Source organism: Falco rusticolus, chromosome 3 (assembly GCF_015220075.1).
Source record: "Falco rusticolus isolate bFalRus1 chromosome 3, bFalRus1.pri, whole genome shotgun sequence".
NCBI classification, from domain to species: domain Eukaryota; kingdom Metazoa; phylum Chordata; class Aves; order Falconiformes; family Falconidae; genus Falco; species Falco rusticolus.
The window spans coordinates 22,585,460-22,605,463 of NC_051189.1; the positions used below are offsets into that span (position 1 = coordinate 22,585,460).

The following is a 20,004-nucleotide window of genomic DNA, read 5'->3' on the forward strand; positions in this document are numbered from 1 at the left end:
ATGATTCCTAAAATCTGTCTGACAAATCCTTCAATCATACAAAAAAGTTGAGCATTGAGTAGATGGCAGAAAGCAGGAGAGGGCAGGAGATTTACATGAAGGTTTGGTACACTCTCTGATTGCTCTCTATAGGAAGATTTGCAGATTGATGTGGTTTGGGGCAGAGGTGAATTATGGATATCTGGACCTTAATAAAGTAGGTGGTGTAACCTTGAGTGTCAACTTCAAGCTACTGACCAAGTCCACTGTGTAGACTTTTAAACAGCTAGCAAAACTACTGCAAACTGAAGCAGAGTAAAGATTGTCTATCTAGTCTCGCTTTTAATTCCTATTAAAAGTTTCTGTATTTTATTTGTGTTAAAAAAAAAACAAAAACAAAAAAAAAATATAAAATTTGGAGTAACTGCTTGACTGAGTTCAGGTAGGTTATTTTTGTGTATTTTAATAAATGGCACATTCCATTTCTATAATGCATTTTCTCACAGCAAAGTTTTGTGGTGACCCTGGAGTACCTGCTCAAGGAAAAAGAGAAGGCAAAAGCTTCATTTATCAGTCAGAAGTCTCATTCAACTGCAATCCTCCTTTTATTTTGGTTGGCTCCAGCACCAGGATTTGCCAAGCAGATGGCACATGGAGTGGTTCTTCTCCTCGATGTATTGGTATGGTAACACCCATATTACTGAAATTTCTTGAAATGTTTATTATTCTTTTTCCTGCTAAGTCAGTCTAACAATTTTCAACTATTTTGAATTATCCTGGTATTATTCTATACTTTCTAAGAATCAAGTCACTTTATATTTGTTTCTCTCATTGGCTTATTGCATGTTTTTGAACAAGCTTAATTTTGTGATGCATTCATGTATTTCATTAAAATGCTGTAATTTGTTTTGTACTTTTTTTTTTTTTTTTTTTTTCTTAAGAACCTACTCGCACAGCATGTGATAATCCAGGAGTCCCAAGGCATGGGTCACAAAACAACACATTTGGCTATCAGGTAGCGTATAATATTTTTTATTAACTTGCATATTAAAATATTTTTGTACTGCCTCAAAGTCTAGAAACTTCTAATTAAAGGCCCAGAAACTGCTCATGCCTTGTAAGAGCTGGTTGCTAGAGTGCTACTGTGTTTCCCTATTTCTAGCTGTTGCATTACACTGACCTTGTGTCCCTATTAGCACTGCACTGTGTGAAACCTTGGTGATCAAATTCTGCTTGGTTTCACCTTGAAGGAGTTCAGGATCTCTCCACCTATAAGTGCTCCCTACTGTTTGCCAGCTAGGCTTTTTCTCCTTAGAAGCATGCATGCTGTGTGCCAAAGTGCTAGTGTAGACATACTCTAAAAAAGAGTGGCTTTTTGTTTGGGGTTGTTGGTGGTTTTTTTGAGAGCAATTCTGTTGTTACATTTGGAAATCATGTGACCGCAAATGAATCACAGCATCACAGAGACTGGGAGAGCTTCTAGTCCAACACCTTTCTCAAAGCACCGTCATCTAGAGCAGGTTGATCAGAGATGTGTCTAGGTGGTTTTGAACATTTCCAGGGATGGAGACTCCATAGCCTCTCTGAGCTCTGAGTCCAAGTTGATCAACCTTACAGAGAAAATTATTTTTCTTATTTTTAAACAGAATTTCCTATGTTTCAATTTGTGCATATTTTCTCATGTCCTGTCACTGGGCTCCACTGAAAAAAAGTCTGTTTCTGTTGCCTTTCCTGTCCCCATTAAGTTTTAATACACACTGGTAAGATTCCCCTTGAGCCTTTTCTTTTGCAGGCTCGACAATCCCAGCTCTTTCAGCCAATCCTTTTATGCTAGGTGCTCTAGTCCCTTAGTCACCTTTGTGGGCCATCACTGGACTCAGTGCAGTATGCCCCTGTCTCTCTTGCACTGGTGAACCCAGCACTGGACCCAGTACCCACTTGTGTCTCACCAGTGCTGAGCAAGGGGAAGAATCACCTCCCTTGATCTGCTGGCAGTGCTCTGCCTGATGCAGCCGAGGAAGCTGTTGGCCACTTTTTTATGAGGATGTGTTGTGACAAATGGTGTTTTATATGCTTCTGTTGGGAACAGAACTGTGAAATTGAGAACGCTTCTGAATTTCTGATTTTCTGAATCACACAAAACAGTGATGTCAGTGAGACGTTTCCACAGGTGAATGGTGTACAGGTGCAAAACTGCCCTGTAATTTGCTAGGAATCTGATAAGGCAGCTGCAAACAAAGAGAGAGTCTAAACTATGCTGCTACATGCGTGATTGTTGTCAGGGCTGAAAGCTCCAGACATGTGAAGGGGGACTAGGCAGAAGAGTGAGCTAGCAGCTCCCCCGTTGTATGTGGTGCCAGTCTCGCAGCAGGAGTTAAAAACTGCAGATTGCCAGAAATGCAAGAAAGGGCTGATTTAAATTTGAAGAGATTTACAACATGAAATCAGTTTTTAGAAACAAAGGTTGTAGCTTAAGACTTCACAAAATTTCATGGCAAAAAATGTCTTTGGTTTGTCATTTTGGTGGCCTTTACATAGTACTCCTGCTTAGTGATTGTTTTAGCAGTCTATGCGTTTTCAGATTGTGCTAGATCACTATCATACACAAGTGTTAATACAATAGTCTCTGTTTTCTGCAGGGAATGAAGTGCTGGTTTGTGCCAAGATAGTATATGCAGGGGCAGTCCTTGGGCTAACTTCCTTTGCATATAAGACAATATTATGCTAGAGGACAACTATTCAACTGTGTAAGAAACGATTCATTGCAATGACCATTTTCTACAGTGTTACTGTCCATAGTTTCTCTGGTGTGTTAGTGAGCTTGCTATCGTTGAAGAAGCTAATGCAGACTTTCTCATTTGTGGTGCAGTTGTTGCAGTTGTGAGTGAAAGCATCACTCACAGCTAGCATGGAACTGTCAAAATACCAGGCAAAATGTCAACTGATAAATAATTTCTAAAAGAAGCGTAGCTGCTGGCAGAATTTACAGCCTTGATCACAAAGTTGTAAGGTTAGTGCCTAGCAGATTTAAACAGTATGAACTATTGTCTCCTTGCCTAGCCAGTAACTTACCTCACACTCAGGTACCAAATTTGGTTTTATACAGTAACTAAAAATCTGCATGCAATTTCTGGTTACTCTGAATGTTTGCTTAATTAATATAGAACAGGGTAGGGGTATTATTCATACAGGTATAACTGAGTTTAGCTCTTTAAAACTGAGTCTAGTGTGGAAACAACAGTTAAAATGGTTGGTTCTCAACAAGTTATTGTCTGTAGATCCTGGAAAGAAATATTAGATTACAATATATTAAATAATGTTATGACTCATTTAAACCACAAATATCTTATAAATTATTTTATGTTATGCTATAAGTAACTCCATGTATGAATGGGATAATAATGAGTTTTCCTTCCATCTATAGCAGAAAGATAAAGAATAATTCTAAATTATACCAAAATACTGAAGATAAGACACTTCTGATTTTTGTTTAACTATAGATCTGTGGTCTACCATTTTAAATAATAGACCACAAGAGCTTATGCAAAATTAAGCAAAAATGTTTTGCAGTTGTCAAACACATAACAGTTTGTTACTGTTGCGTAAATAAGATGGTTTTCTGGCTCTAACCCAGGTAGTTGTGTTTTCTTTTCTTATTTGGGGGTTTGGTGGGTTTGTTTGGTTGGTTGATTTGGTTTTTTTTGTGGTCTGGTTTTGGTTGTTTTATTGTGGTTTTTTTTAAACTCTCTTAAACACCTCAAATTTTAACTGATATTAATAGAGTCATTTAGGTGACTCAGTTGTTAAGTTTTAAATTTATGTCTCTCTATCCTTAAAAAGCAAGCTTTACCCTGATGGTAGGTTCAAGTCTCTATATGTGACATCCTGTTTTCAGTGCTTTTCAACAAATTACAATACCTCCTCTTTTACCTGACTATATCACTGAATGTCACTTGCTTTCCACAACACTAATGTCAAGTTACAGAATTCCACAGCACTGGATTTTTGTCCTTGTTGTTTCCCCTACTCTTGATTATCTGTTTTCCTAACTCATTGATTGGATTGAAAGTTCAGGAATATACAACATAATTCTAGGCTTGACTGAAAGGTGTATCAAAACCTGACCTCCTGGAACCTACACTAAGCGAAAGCACAAACATCACCACCTCACATTTGAATGGTGTTTAAACTGTTAAATAGAAGCTTTGTAAGGAAGAGGTAACAGAATTTTGCATTAATTTTATTGTTTGGTATTGAATTCAGCAGGCAGTAGCAGATCAGGTTCTTGTGTGTTTAAATAACATCAAAATACCAGTTTAGTGCTATTTGGATATCGGGCATAGCATGAAAATCAGTAGCATCACCTGCTTTAATTGTTATGAATATACACTTATAGGTTCTTTACCTTTCATCTGAGTATTTTTGATTTGACAGATCTACCTTAACAACTGTGTTGCAATGAAGACAAAATATCTTTAGAACTTAGTGATTACTGACTTCATCTGTAATCTGAAAAATAAATTGCTCCTTGGAAAGAAACTGTGGTTTTGAAATATTTCCTCAGATATATTTCTAGTAGCATAGAAAATTGCTTATAGCACTGTCACCATAAGCTGTTGTAACACAAGATACTACTGAATTGAAGAAACAGTTTAGAATGGCTTAGACCAATCAGTCATATATGTAAAATGTATTATTTCTTGTACTTGTCCAACATATATTTTTGTAGAAATTCAGCTCCTTTCCCCTACATTAAAGCCTGAAGGGAGTGGAAAGGCAGCCTGAATTTAGAAAGGAAAATAGCCACATTACAGTAGTGGTAGCCCTGCGTTAGCTCTTGGGTTCTATTTTATAAAATTTGATCTAGAGGTGTGGAGCAACCTTACAAATAAACTCTTTTTCTGAATGTAATGCTTATAAAAAACTTTAGTGTTGATTGAGTTGCAGGATGAAATTCCAAGTCCTGTACTACCACAGTATAGCTGTCTCCATTAGCACAGTTGGCATCATCGCTGCATCAATGAAAATGTAATTTAAGCCTTATCAGGCACCATGTAATTTTCCTGGTTCATTCTGTTTCTCAGGATCCTGAGGTCTGTGGCTTCAGCTTTGTATCAGTGGGGGATGTCAGAATCTGGAGTGCTTCGCTGGCAGGAATGTCATTTTTACTGGTTTTTTTTTTTCCCTTTAGGTTATTTTTGTTTGGTTGAGTTTTGTTTTGGTTTTGGTTTTTTTGTTGTTTTGTTTTTCATCTGTCGTTCTTGATTCACTTGGGGTTATTTATAGTGTTTCTAACACACTTTTACAACCATTCACACTGCAGCTCCACATTGTATTTCAATCTACTATATAAGGTGCATTTTACCTATGTTAGATACTTGTTTTTTACACCTGAGACCTGATTCTGTACAGATCTGCATTTCTTTAAATAACCATAAATGAGTCATTCACATCATAGGGTCTCCACTGACGAGCCTGTGTCAGGTCTTTTATCACACCCATACCTGCAGTCTTCTTCACAGTATGCTGTGTCTCCATTTCTCAAGGCCTTTGCTATCATGCCAGTGCCAGGCTTGTATTTCTCTACAGTGCATCACAGTAGAGGTAAATAGATCATTCTGTGCAGAATAGTTTCTGGTAACTACTATGGATATAAAGCTGTGGTTGTACATAAAGGAAGGCATAAAAATTAGTCATAGCCACCTGATCACAAGAACATTTGATGTTACAGCTAAACGAAGTTTAAAAAACAAAACAAAACAAAACCACCAACCAAAGCCTACAGGTAGCTTAAGACACTTTTAGACAAAGGAAGCCTGTCAAGCCTCTGCCCAGAGGTCATGCAAACTAAATAGCTTGTTACTAGTAGTGGCAATAGTGTATTACTGGACTACCAAAATACAAATACAGTAAAGACTTAATGAGTTGTGTTTTCATTCACAGAAAATATGATGTTAAAAGTTGGTGAAGAGAAATAACTGACATTTTCTCAGCCTCTCAATCCTTTGGCATGAATTGCTGGGGGTGGAGGAGCTTGTTAGATTATCTTCACGTTCTTTTGTAAACTGAAGTCTAAAAAAAATTGGTTGTAGATTAACTCATGAAAGAGAGAAATATCTTCTATTCTTATAAGGAATATAAGACATAATAAGGATAATAAATTATGATTATAATTATTACAATTATTATAATATTATTATGGTGAAAAATTTATCTAGAGTACTATCCTATACTTTATAAATGGATGCTGGTTAATAGTTATGAAATTTCTTCTCAGATTGCTATTTCTCCTGTTAGAGAACTGCAAATATACAGTCTTCACTTCTTACCAAAAGGAAGCTAGTGATGTTGATTTTGGGAATATACAAACCATAACTGACACTATGGGAAAAGCAGCTATAGAACAGAGATGATCAAGCAGTATACAAGGAAATCTCTTTTTTTACAGGATGGGATGCAAAAACTGTTGCAGATAGAACAGTTCTTCCCTAAAGCCAGTGAACAATGATCTTTCTGGTCTTTCCCCAGCTCTCCCCACTAGTGCTTCTATTCAAGCTGTATAACAAAAAATTCTAACAAACCAGATCTCAAGACTGGGAATTTTTTAAGACCCTAGAATGCTGTATTTTAGCGCCACCTGGTGCCTTTGGCACAAGAATATTGCAAAATACACTTTAAAAGCAATTTTTACATTACATTTTTAATTTTTATTTTTAATAATTACATCTTGCTTGTAAGCTTTTTCTTTCCAGGAGCAGTGAGACTTATACCTTTTTCTATTTATTCATTATCTTGGTCCACTTGTATTTTTATGCTACTTTGTGTGCTTATGTATGTAAAGCTTGTGTTTCTTTAACAAGGATAATACAAGAGGCATCAATGTTTATTTTTTTTTTTAGGAAATAAGGAAAACAGCTTCTCTAGGAAAGCTGCAATATCAACAGTGGTTTGATTTGAGCATTGTTTGTCTGCTGTGAGGGTTTTTTGGATGGTTTGGGGTGTGGGGGTGTGTGTTGTTTTTTTTTTTTTAATTGTGGAATGCTATCAACTCAGTCTTTCCACTTGGCAATTTGAGCCATTTCCTTATCTCACTGGTTATTTCTGGTACTAAAACCTGGTTTGATGTTTAGGCAGCAAAGCTTCAGTGAAGCCACGAGGTAGGCGGAGCTGCAGTGAGGATGTGCAGACAGTGGAAAACATTTCTATGCATTTCTTGGTTCTACTCTTCAGGTGAACAGTTTTGCTGTCAGAAAGGAAGCAGCAGAAGACTGAGTTCATAAAGAACTAATCCAAAGTCATGAATAGGCAGCTAAAGAAGAGAGAAAAGTTACAGAAAACTGAAAAAAAAAAAACCCACCTCCTTCCTTTTTTCACTGTTACCCATTGAGTCCTGCAGGTCTAAAGACTTCATGGACATGATTCTTCACCCCTTTCAACTCATAAAGTATGAACTTTCTGTTCAGGCCATTCTTGATGAGTAGAATTACAATATACTGAACCGAATATACAGAATTCAATTTTTTGATCTATTGACTTTTTATTCATCAAAAGAAATTCCATACAATGACAAATTTATTTTAGGTAATGTCCTAGTAAAATGTAGGTAAAAATTTTGAAGTCCAAGTTACCTGATTAATTCAGTATTGCCCGTATTTAAGCAGTGTTGGGCTAATGTATGAATCATAATCACATCATGAGAAATGTTTAACTCTGAAAAGAAATACTTTCTTTCAAAACCAGAATGTAGCACATAAAATGTTAATTGAAGATAAGTGAGGTGGTGTAACTAAGCTGCTAAAACCATAGACTAGCTACTTCTGCAGTTGCTATTGACTACTGGAGTTTGAATCTCTAATTCGGTTACAGTTTAGAATTAGATATCTGAGTATAAGATGCCAGTTAAGCTCTTTACCTCATTGACTTCCATGATATCCAGCTACTCCACACCACAAAAAAATAAACATTTTTTCTTAAATATTTTATACTCAGGAAGATCATAGAGTCAACTTTGAAAGAATGAAGTGGAAAGAAAATCAAGTTCCTATTCAGATATTTATTATTGTATATATGTATTGTATATATGTATTAATATTTAACAGTTAAGCTGAGGTTTAGTTTTGGTTGGATTTTTATTTTTTTTTTAAATTGGTGTGAGCAAGAGTGAAAGGGTCCGGATTTTAAAGCCAGTGTTGAAGTATTGTCTTCCTTGATAGCTATATATTAAATAAGGCAGGTGTTCTTTCCACAGTTGTGAATGGAGATTGTTTCAATAGAGGCAGATTACTGAAATGAATAAATCTTTTGTAAGACTAATACTTGTTGTAAAGTAATATATTGGTGAATGTGGTTTTAACTAAGCTCTTTACCACACAAAAAAGTACTGCTCTTTCTATTTGGTATACCTTCTGAAACCTGTAGTGTTTTCCCACTTTGTGTTTAATAGTGCAAGTGATTTAGTGTATTTTCTTCAAAATCTTTTAAAAGTAATTACATAGTCCAGTGAGCACAGTAAAGGGGGGGGGGGGGGGGGGGGGGAAGGGAGGTGAATTTTAAATCACATACTGTTTTGATGAGCTACTATCAGTAGTTCATGGGTTATTATTAAATTTCATTTAGATAAGAAGCTTGAGCTGAAATGAAATGGTGCTATAAAGTTTCAAAAGACTACTTGTAGCAGTGAAATGCTGTTTCCTACTACTAAATATTGTGAAGAAGTCCACATTTTACCTTTGAGCATCGATTTGAATTGTGTTATACATTTAATCAAAATAATGAAAGAAAAAAACCCAAACCCAAAACAAAACAGAACCATAAATGTGCTGTCACATACACTCCAAAGTTTTCAACTTCTTGTTTACATGAGTTGATAAATACAGCAGAACAGTAGATGTGACATATGTATCTTCATATTTGAGTTAACCACTCACAGCATGTAATAAACTACTCCCTGAATGATATACTTGTAATCTAATTTTCCAGTTTTTGATGGAAATTGAGAATTATTTGCATTTTCATCAATGTCACCATGACTGGACATGCTGAACAAGTTATTCCATGTTATGTTTGTGCAGAAACTGTTATTGACTGAAGAATCCTGTTTTCATTTTTATGCAACACATACCCATAATAAGGATAATAATTAAAAACTAATCTCAGAGTAATTGCTATTTTAAATTGTAATGTACTTGCATTCCAGTTTCTATTATATGCCTGCTATAAAGAACAATTATTTTTTTTTACCTCTTGTTATCAAAGACCAAAATTAAAATATTATAGGAGCATTATAGATTTTGAAGCATGAGACAATATTGTGGACCAGGCTTTGTGTGTTCTAATGAAATATTTCTTATTATAATTTGTGAATTCAACCAACCTTCCACAAAGTGGGGCCTAGTTCAGCAAAGGTGCAGCAGAATCTATTACCCATTTCAGCTCTGCAACTTCCTTGTTTGCTGCAAGATTATCTAACTGGCTCCTCCTTGGTCCAGAGCTAGGAAGCCCCAGTAAGCTTGGTTTCCAAACACAGTGCCTCAACTGTTCCAGGTCCAAAACAACACACCATAGAGACCACAGATCAGGTTTTGGTTCTCTTCCATGGAGGATTTCAGTTTAAGGGGAGAATAGTTTTAATGAGAATTAAGCAATTTTTTTATTTAATATCAAAATACTCTGACAAATTAATTTACTTCCTATAGAAAGAGCACCATAATTTATGAAGCCTCTATTGAGTGAAGGAGTTTGCTATCAATTTTTTTTGGGGAAAAAAAACCCAAACCAAAAGACATCTGGTATTTCCTCATAACAATATTATTTTGTTGTGTTTTCTACTTTTCAACAGGTGGGAAATGTTATTCAATTTCAATGTAAAAAAGGACACCTTCTCCATGGCTCAACAACACGAACTTGCCTTCCTGACCTTACATGGAGTGGAATCCAGCCAGAATGTATACGTAAGTAAATGATAGATTTTTGATCCATCAGTTATTTTTGTCTAGGCTATTTGGTTACAGTAACATTGTTACAAAATTAACTTAATTTATTTAATTTTATTAACTTAAAGGTAATATAAATTTGCAATTCTAGCTTACAGCAGCTGGAAACATGATTTTGTGAGTGAATTTTTCTACAATAGCCTATAGATATTTTGTTAAAAAACAACACAATCCAGAGAGATGCTGAAAATAGTAAGTTTCTATCTAAGAGGGTGCAGCCCTCCCAATGAAAAGAGGAGGTCGCGGTGGGAACAGGACATGTAGGAAAACCATGCACAACCTTAACTTGTACTAAAGCAGATGGTTACAATCAGTTCTAGTAAAGACTTTGAGCTCTTTCCCAACTAGGGAGTCAGGATATTTTAAGAAAGGGGGAAAAAAGGTTCATAATTGGAAATTTCTGAATCTGAAATGGAGAGAATCTTCTTGCTTGGGTACAGGGAGCAGCATTTCATTTCTGAAATCTTTTATATTTTGGTAAATAATGCTAATTTCCTGCAGTTATAACATCATGGTTAATCTTTCTAGCTTTTCAGCTAACCAGCTGTATTTTTCTGAAAGAGTCTCACCTTATAAGGTCTGACTTTATAAAATCACTTCAGTGTATGGAGAGCATATCTGGAGAGGAAAACAGCATTAGTTTCAGTTGGTGCTAGCATTCTCCCTAAGCAAACAGCAAATCAGTAGTTCAAATCAGTGTGTTGAAAGGTAAGCTCTGCTCTTGGAGGTATGCTTTTTCTGAGATAACACAAGACTCTCAGATTCTGGTGGCTATTAAAGATATAAGACACTTTGCATAAGATTAGGAATGGTAATTAATTTTTCTGCCTGATATTTAAAACTTCCCTCTTCTCCAGTTGCTCCTTGGCCTTTCATAGTGTTTTCCAAATGACCCATTTATTTACTGTTATTCAATGCTACACAGATATCCTAAGTCATGTAAGTCACAAGCCATGGTTGCTTTTAACTGTGGTAAGATATGTGCTGTTTATGTTCACTTATGCAGAAAATTAATTTTGGTGGTGCAAGTGGATTTAACCTTGTTCTTGGTCTCTTGAAATGGAAAGGTCCATTTTCAAAAGTGTATTTACAGCTCAGGAAATTGATTTATAGACTATATGGTAGGTTTTAATGTGAATTATAAAATATATTATCTTATTGATGCTTTTTTCTTCATTAGGTACCTGTCAGAATGGGTATAGGTTATTTTTTCAGAAATATTTTCACCATTTCGACTGAAAGATATTTTATCTTTTCTTTGTAGCTCACAGCTGTAAACAACCAGAAACACCAACTCATGCTAACGTTGCAGGAATGGATCTTCCTTCGCTTGGTTATACATTGATTTACACTTGTCAGCCAGGCTTCTTCCTGGCAGGAGGATCTGAGCATAGAGCCTGTAGGTCTGATGGCACGTGGACTGGGAAAGTTCCAGTTTGTGAAGGTAAGCTCTCACATTTCCCACTGTATCTCTCACCTATCATATTTCAGTGATTTTCTTCACTTGCAGTCTAATAAGATGAGGCAGATTGGCAATGAGAACTAGGAGAGAGAACATTTTAAGAAGATAACTCTAATTCTTTGCCAGTTGTGTTTAATGGGACATATGGGTTCATGTACTTGTCTTTCATTTGCATGTCTAGAGGTGTCAATTCCAGGTATAATTCTGGAGGCCAAATATTTGGGTAACACCTGCTTTTAGACTGAGTCAGGTGTGGACTACTTTCTCATAAGCTCAGTGGAGTAAAAATCTTGATGTTTTTGCACATACCTACTAAATATAGATCAGGATCATTTCATTTGAGGAGACTGTGTCAGCTCCAAGACAGCTATCAAGCTATCACAGTTGCAATACTCCTATGATGTAGTTGCCATCACAGAAACACAGTGAGATATCTTGCACAACTGGAGTTCTGCAATGGGTGGCTATGAACTCGTCAGTAGGGATAGGTGAGGATGGAAAGGCAGTGGGATAGCCCTGTACATTGGGGAGTATATTGACTGTTCAGACCTTGATGATGGTGACAATAGGATTGAGTGTTTATGAGTAAGAATCAAGGGGAAGGCCAACAAAGCAGATATCATGGTGGGAGTCTGTTGCAGATCACCCAACCATGATGAAGAGGCATATAAAATATTCTAGAAGCACCTAGGAGAAGTCTCACAGTTGCTAGCCCTGGTTCTCGTGAGGGACTTCAACCTAACAGATGTCTGCTGGAAATACAACACAGCAGAAAGGAAACAGTCTAGGAGGTTCCTGGAGTGTGTGGAAGATAACTGCCTGACACAGCTGCTCAGTGAGCCAACCAGAGGAGATGCCCTGCTGGATCTACTGTTTACAAACAGGGAAGGACTGGTGGGTGATGTGGTGGCTGGAGTATGTTTTGGACACAGTGATCATGAGATGATAGTTTTCAGTTCTCAGAGAAGTAAGGAGGGGGATCAGCAGAACCTCTGCCTTGGACTTCTGGAGGCTTGGACCTGTTTAGGAGCCTGGTTAACAGAGTCCCTTGGGAGGCAGTCCTGAAGGGCAAAGGAGTCCAGGAAGTCTGGACATTCTTCAAGAAGGAAATCTTAAATGTGCAGGAGCAAGCTGTGCCCATGTGCTGAAAGACAATTTTACGGGGAAGAAAACCAGGCTGGCTGAAAATGAGAGCTTTGGCTGGAACTCAGGAAAAAAGGGAGCATTTACCTTTTGGAAGAAGGGGCAGGCCACTCAGCAGGACTGCAAGGATGTCGTGAGGTTGTGCAGGGAGAAAATCAGAAGGGCCATAGACCAGCTAGAATTTAATCTGGCTACTACTGTAAAATACAATAAAAAATGTTTCTATAAAATACATTAACAGTAAAAGGAGAGCTAAGGAGAATCTTCATCCTTGATTGGACGTGGAGGGAAATATAGTGACAAAATGGATGAGGTACTTAATGCTTTCTTTGCCTCAGTCTTTATTAGTAAGACCAGTGATTCTCTGGGTACCTGGCTTCGTGAGCTGTAAGACAGGAACAGACACAGAGTGAAGGTCTTCCAACCTTAATGATTCTATGACTCTATGCATCTATTCTAATATTGGAGAAGGGTACCTAAAAGCCCAAGTAGATGCCTGAATCACTGCATGGAATTAATCTGTAGGGTTTAATATTATTTTATATTTGTATGAAAGCAACAATATGCTACTTCTGAACAAAGTCTATCTTCTTTGTCCTTGATGTTCCAAGATTTTATTTTGTTTCTAATTTTTACTACATACTTTGTCATGGCAGGGCATGGAGAACCTCATAGCAAAATCATGGTGAGAATGGTCTTTTTCATGTGAGATAAGAAACATTCTCAAATATAGCTATACGGCTTGGAATTCTATTTCCTGAATAATTAAGGCACCTTTCAGATTACTGATACCTCATGTTTCAGATGTGGTTATCCTCAGGGCTCTTACAGAGGCATTCAAAGGCTATAGAGCAAAACACCGCTACTTGGAAGCGAAATAGGAAATTAGTATTTTGTATTACTAAAAAGCAGGTGCTGTGGCATGTAATGCCAGGCAAGTGCTGGGGAAAAACAGAGTAGAGCTTTGGGAAAATGTTAGAAAGCTAGCTGCCAGGAAGCTTATGACTTGTTCAGTACTCAGGAAGTGTTATGGCAGACCAAATCTAATTCATGGGTTGTATTTTGATCCAAGAACTTTTCACTGATATTGAAACAAGTAGTATTATCTCTCCTATCTGATAGTAAGGAACCTTTATAAGAATTTTCTTTAAAAGCATTAAGTGGTAACTATAAGTGTATCTACCTTGTCATATAACTTAGTTGCCCAATGTCCTGAAAAAATGTTACAGAAACGCAAAATTTTTAGGATCAGAGGTCTTGCTTCTTCCATTTTAGCAGTGGAGAAAACTAGGAATGAGCAATATATTTTAAAGTATTAACTCTAATTAGATAAAGTAAAATATCTGTTAAATATTTTCAATTTTTCCTGTTACAGAGGGGGGAAACATCTCTCTCCTATGGAAAGGAGAAGAGCACCAGGCCACGTTCTTCACCTGTGATTATTGACTTCACAAAAATAACTTGGAAATGGATGAAAAGGAATAAAACATTTGGAGCTGAGGGGTCTAAAAGGATCTGCAGGGGACTTAAACTAGAATTTGGTTCATTAAATACAAAATTGTAACCTTGAAAGTCCTTCTTAGCAAATACCTGGACCTAGGATTAAACTACTTAGATGTCTTTTTTTTTTCTTAGTTTTCAGTTTGTGTTTAAAATTTTTATTTAATTTTTATTTTGTATTTTAAATTTCCATTCTGAACTTGACTAGAAATGTATTCACGTTGACAAGGCTGATTGACTCGGTAGCTTTTTACACTAAAGCCCTTTGGATGATTCAGATATTTCTAAACTGAGCTTTATCTAGACAAAATGCATATGCTGTTGAAGCATGCCCTCCAGGTCAACCATGTTCAGTGAAGTTCAGTAAGTTTCTTTCAAAACAGAGAGAGGAAATAGAGTATAACCAATCAGTAGTAACAGGCAATGAGAATCTGAGGTTGAATTCCAAACTCTGCCCTTGTTTCTTGCCAGTTTGAATTTATATACCAAGAACAATACCTTCTGTCACAAGCAAAAAGTTATTCTCAAGAAAAATATTCTCAGTGCTTCTTGCTGAAGTTACCTTTTTATGCAGAAAAATGCTCAACTCAGGGGGAAGGAAGTTGCTATTCTTGTCTGGTTTTTTTAGAGTATCGACCAGAGACAAAAGGCCTGGGTTCAAAGCCAAGATCCAAAATACAAAATATTGAAATAATCATTGGAGCAAGGAATGGAGCCTAGTGCTGCATGAGAGTATTCTTCATTAGGAGACAGAATTATGTGTCTTTTTATAGCCCAGTGAATCCAAATTAGTTTCTGCAAAATAAAATAGCTTCAGCTGCAGGAAATGACACTGTCCCATTTCATGTAGTTCATCATCTTCAACAGTGGGAAAGTTCCTGCTCTAAGCAAAGAAATTAAATTCTCCAACTTCCAATGCTCAAATAACTTGAGCAGTTGGAGATACTCTGGACAGCCTCATTTGTTTCTTTCTTTGGGTTGCCATTCTTCGTAGCAATGATGACCATCTCCTCCATTTTTAAGAGATGAAGCATACATCTTTGGGTTTTCAGTCTTGAACATAAGATGTCATACTCAGCTCTGCTGAAGATAAGAAACATAATTTAAAACTCCCTTGTTACATATCTTTTCACTGTTTGTTGTTACATTGCTTCCAGTCAAAGCACTAATCACAGTGCTATTTTGTGTGGATCCTGATTTAAATTACATAGCTTGCCTTAGATGACATATTAGAAGATATCTCACATATTAGGTGTATAGTCCAGGACTATGAATTTTGCCTTGTGGATTCTGAAGTGAATGCCTATGCTGTTTGGGCATTGCAAATGACTTGATATCATCCAGGTGACTGATGTAGGAGAAAATGCAGCAACAGAAGAAATCAGTGTGCATGTGCTCCTGTGATACTAAGGCTTGATACTGACTGAAATCTCATTCCTATTTGAGTGTGAAACATCTCTTATATCCTTTGTAACAAATAAATTCCATTATGGAGATGATTCTTCTAGTTTCTGAGTAACATATTTGCTACTGATTTACCTTTTTGTCATTCATTCTTTCTGACAGCTGGTTCCAAAATATTAGTGAAGGATCCCCGACCAGCTTTGGGAACACCAAGTCCCAAACTAAGTGGTAAGTGCTTCGAGGTATATATAGTTTTAAACAATTTCTGCTTAGAAAAGATGATGAGGATCAATTTAGTAAGCACTGAATGGCTTAGAATTAATAAAGTATTAGATTAGGCATTACAATAACAGAACAAAACCATAATTAATTAAATTATTCCCCAATGTTTAAGTCTGTCTAGACTATATGGTATTATTTATATCCATATACAATTTCTAACTGTTATATGATGAGAGTTTTATTGGTTGCACTGAAATCACTTTGTTCTGTGTAAGATCCTGTGCAATTTACCCATTAAAAAGCTATATCGCTTACCTAGAAATAATTTAAAAAGACATGTTATTTCCGTTTTTTTCATGGTCTTGCACTTCTTTTACATATTGCTAATTTAAATTGCTTTACCTAAATACTTCAGTATTGGTCTTAAACTTAGCCTTCAAAAAAGCTAATTTTAGCTTAAAGAGGGTAGTGTCTCTAATTCTGGCTAAAGTCAACTCCAGTTTTAACTGACTTACTAAAGAAGACTGTCTTGGGATGTCCTGACTGGATACAAGAGAAACCTTTCTCTGTCCAATGAAGAGGCTTTTTGAAAAGAGCAGTCTCCTTAACTAATAATGGCCTTTGACTATAACCCTATTAAATGTCTACCAATAATAATAAAAAAAAAGATTTAAAAGCAATTCCTTAGCACAGGGTGTTGGGGAGCTTTTTTTTTTTTTTTTTGGTGTTGGTATTTAACAGGTTGTGCATTGCTTCAAAACTGTGTTTGTCAATGATTTACTGTGTGGTAGGGTGGTTGTCATTATTGTCAGGTTTTTTCATTCATCGCACTTTTTGTACAATCCCAATTAATTGCAAATAAAATACGTAAAGTTCGGGTTTCCTGAAAGTAGGGAAATAAATTTCAGGCAGATCACAAATCAACAGCATCAGACTGCTTGCATCATGTAGTTTTTGCTTGCAGTTTGCAGGCCCAGTTTTGATGTGTTTACTTGTCAAAAAATATATGCGTGTGTGTGTATATATATATATATATACATGCACATACACAAAACCTAGGAAAGCTCTTTTGCCCTTTATGGGAAAGACAGCCTATCACTGTGACCCCTAAAATAAATGCTGAAGAAAGACTTCTAGGTATTCCAGTGTGCCCCAGTCTTGAATTTTGGGATATCCCGGGAAAGACGCAAATATTCTTCTGTGCTTTTGTGACATGAGATGCCAATGCACACAAATCCTAGAGTTTTAAGTACAGGGTGAGTGACCCCAAATAATGTGAAAGTGCTGATTTTAAGTCATGATTATTTGTTATAGAAATAAGTTTGATACATTTACTTTGGAAAGCGTAGTAAATCCATCCTAAGTCACCATCAATGTAATTGTTTAAATGGTATCTCATGCTAAGATTTTAAGGATTTGCATATATATGTTTTTACTAGATAAGTAACATTATTTATTTTTTTTAACTGTACTGTTGCTGGAAGAACATTACTTAAATTAATCATTCTACAGTTGGATAATGATAAATACTAAATGTAAAGGTATAAATACAGTGTGTTTATTCTCCCTGCAGTCTGTGAACTCTTAAATTTTAAATTAAGGGATTTCTTTTTTTTTTTCTTCTGGTGAAGCTAATAATTTGTTAAGCATTTGAAGACAAGACAAAACTTCTTATTTTTCATTAGAAAAAGTGACTAGGTAATAAAGAAAATGCTTATAATCATCTATTATCATTTAAATATGCTCATAAAATTTTTGATAACTGAGTTGATATTAATTTCTGCAAAATTTAATCCTAGCTGTATGTCTCCACATGACTGTGCTGGCATAGAAAATATTCTGTAGTGAGGGGAATCTGGTCTTCTGGTTACAGCTGTTAAATTAGAATTTGTGAAGTTAGTTTAATTTTAAGACATGTCCGTATTTGAGGAAAGGAGCAAATTAAGGTACAGCTGTGGTTGTGTTCTTCAGTACAAATACATTTCTTTCATAAATGTTCATGCCAGGTTTCCATGGGTTTTATTTGAAGATTATGCCTAATAGACTTAAAAATGGAGAACGTAAAGTAGAGAAAATGCTAATATTTATCACACATTTTGTTGGATGCTTGACTTCATAAGTACTAAATATTGCAAAATGTATTGAAATATATTTTATGTCTATATAGTTCCTGATGATGTATTTGCCCAAAATTATATATGGAAAGGGTCTTACAATTACAAAAGCAAGAAACAGCCAATGACTTTGACAGTCACCAGTTTCAATGCAACTTCAGGAAGAGTAAATGCAACACTTACAAACAGCAACATGGAATTGCTGCTATCAGGTATGGGATAAGAAAAACTCATTTCCATTTATTTTTTTCTGACTTATATATATATAAGTTCCCTGTAACTTTATACATGCAACTTAAAATTTTAACATCTTTTGGAAACTTTCTTAGCTTATCAAATACATTTTCATTCTAGTTCAGTTCCTCTTCAAAAGTGGGGATTTTTCCACCTTTTCCTTCCCTCCTCTTTTTTAATTTCCCAGGTTTTATTGGAGTTAATAGACAATGAGGAATGAAAGAATCATCCTAATTCTCATTCTTCTTCCTTAAATATTAAAAATAAAATTAAATTCCTGTTCCTACAGTTTTCTTAATGCTTAATTGTACCATTTCCCTATGATAGCCTATTACTGACTAATACACAATATGATGAGGCTGATATGTGTTAACTTAGCAAGGAAGAGATACATAATGAACATGGAGAGCAAGGGGGGATGACACTTGTTAGACTAGCTGATATCATTGTAAAAAGTAGAATCATAGTATCAGAGAATCATTTCAGTTGGAAAAGACCTTTAAGATCATCAAGTCCAACCGTTACTCTAGCATTGCCAAGTCCACACCACTAAACCATGTCCCAGAGTACCACATGTATGCATCTTTTAAATATCCCCAGGGATAGTGCCTTAACTGCTTCCCTGGCTAGCCTGTTCCAGTGCTTGATAACTCTTTTGGAGAAGAGATTTTTCCTAATATTCAAACTAAACCTCCCCTGGCACTACTGGAGACCATTTCCTCTCATCCTGTCACTTGGTACCTGGGAGAATAGACTTAAACCAACATCACTACAACCTCCTTTCAGGTAGTTATAGAGAGTGATAAAGTCCCCCCTGAGCCTTCTTTTCTCCAGGATAAACAACCTCAGCTGCTCCTCATAAGACTTATGCTCCAGACCCTTCACCGGCTTTGTTGCCCTTCTCTGGACATGCTCCAGCACCTCAGTGTCTTTCTTGTAGTGAGAGGCCCAAAACTGAACACAGTATTCAAGGTATGACCTCACCAGTTCTGATGACAGGAGGACAATCACTTCCCTAGTCCTACTGGCCACACTATTTTGGATACAAGCCAGGATGCTGTTGGCCTTCTTGGCCACCTGGGCACGCTGCTGGCTCATGTTCAGCCAGCTGTTGACCAGCACCCCCAGGTCCTTTTCCACCAGGCAGCTTTCCAGACAAGCTCCCCCAGGCTGTAGAGTTGCATGGCGTTGCTGTGAACAAAGTGCAGGACTCGGCACTTCTTCTTGAACTTCATACAATTGGCCTTGGCCCATTGATCCACCCTGCCCAGATCCCTATGTAGAGCCTTCCTGCCCTTGAGCAGATCAATACTCCCCCCCAAACTTGGTGTCATCTGCAGACTTACTGGGGGTGCAGGCAATCTCCTCATCCAGATCATTGATAAAGATACGAAACAGAACTGGATCCAATACTGAGTCCTGGGGAACACCAGTTGTGACCAGCCACCAACTAGATGTAACACTGTTTACCACCGTTCATTGAGCTCAGCCATCCAGCCAGCTTTTTACCCAGTGAAGAGTATTTCTATCCAAGCCATGAGCAGCCAGCTTCTCCAGGAGAATGCTGTGGGAAACGGTGTCAAAGGCTTTACTAAGGTCCAGGTAGACAACATCCACAGCCTTTCTCTGATCCACTAGGTGGGTTGTCTTGTCATAGGAGATCAGGTCAGTCAAGCAGCACCTGCCTTTCATAAACCCATGCTTGGCCTGATCCTCCGATTGTCCTGTACATGCTGCATGATGGCACTTAAGATGAGCTGCTCCATAACCTTCCCTGGCACCGAGGTCAGGCTGAGAGGCCTGTAGTTTCCTGTATCCTTCTTCTGGCCCTTCTTGAACATGAGCATCACATTTGCTAACTTCCAGTCAACTGGAACCTCCCTGTTTATACAGGACTGCTGATAAATGATTGAAAGTGGCTGGGTGAGCTCCTCTGCCAGCTCCCTCAGTGTCC

At 36.9% G+C, this 20,004-nt stretch overlaps 1 protein-coding gene across 2 annotated transcripts in view; it reads left to right on the forward strand.

Moving 5' to 3' along the window:
• Positions 1–20,004, forward strand: part of CSMD3 (CUB and Sushi multiple domains 3) — a 720,137-nt gene that overhangs the window by 690,846 nt on the left and 9,287 nt on the right. For both annotated transcript variants that reach the window (XM_037381737.1, XM_037381738.1), the window contains 6 exons: positions 486–659; positions 921–994; positions 9,818–9,929; positions 11,236–11,415; positions 15,643–15,708; positions 17,870–18,028. In XM_037381737.1, coding sequence (XP_037237634.1) covers positions 486–659; positions 921–994; positions 9,818–9,929; positions 11,236–11,415; positions 15,643–15,708; positions 17,870–18,028 — 765 coding nt within the window. The remainder of the gene's footprint in view (positions 1–485; positions 660–920; positions 995–9,817; positions 9,930–11,235; positions 11,416–15,642; positions 15,709–17,869; positions 18,029–20,004) is intronic.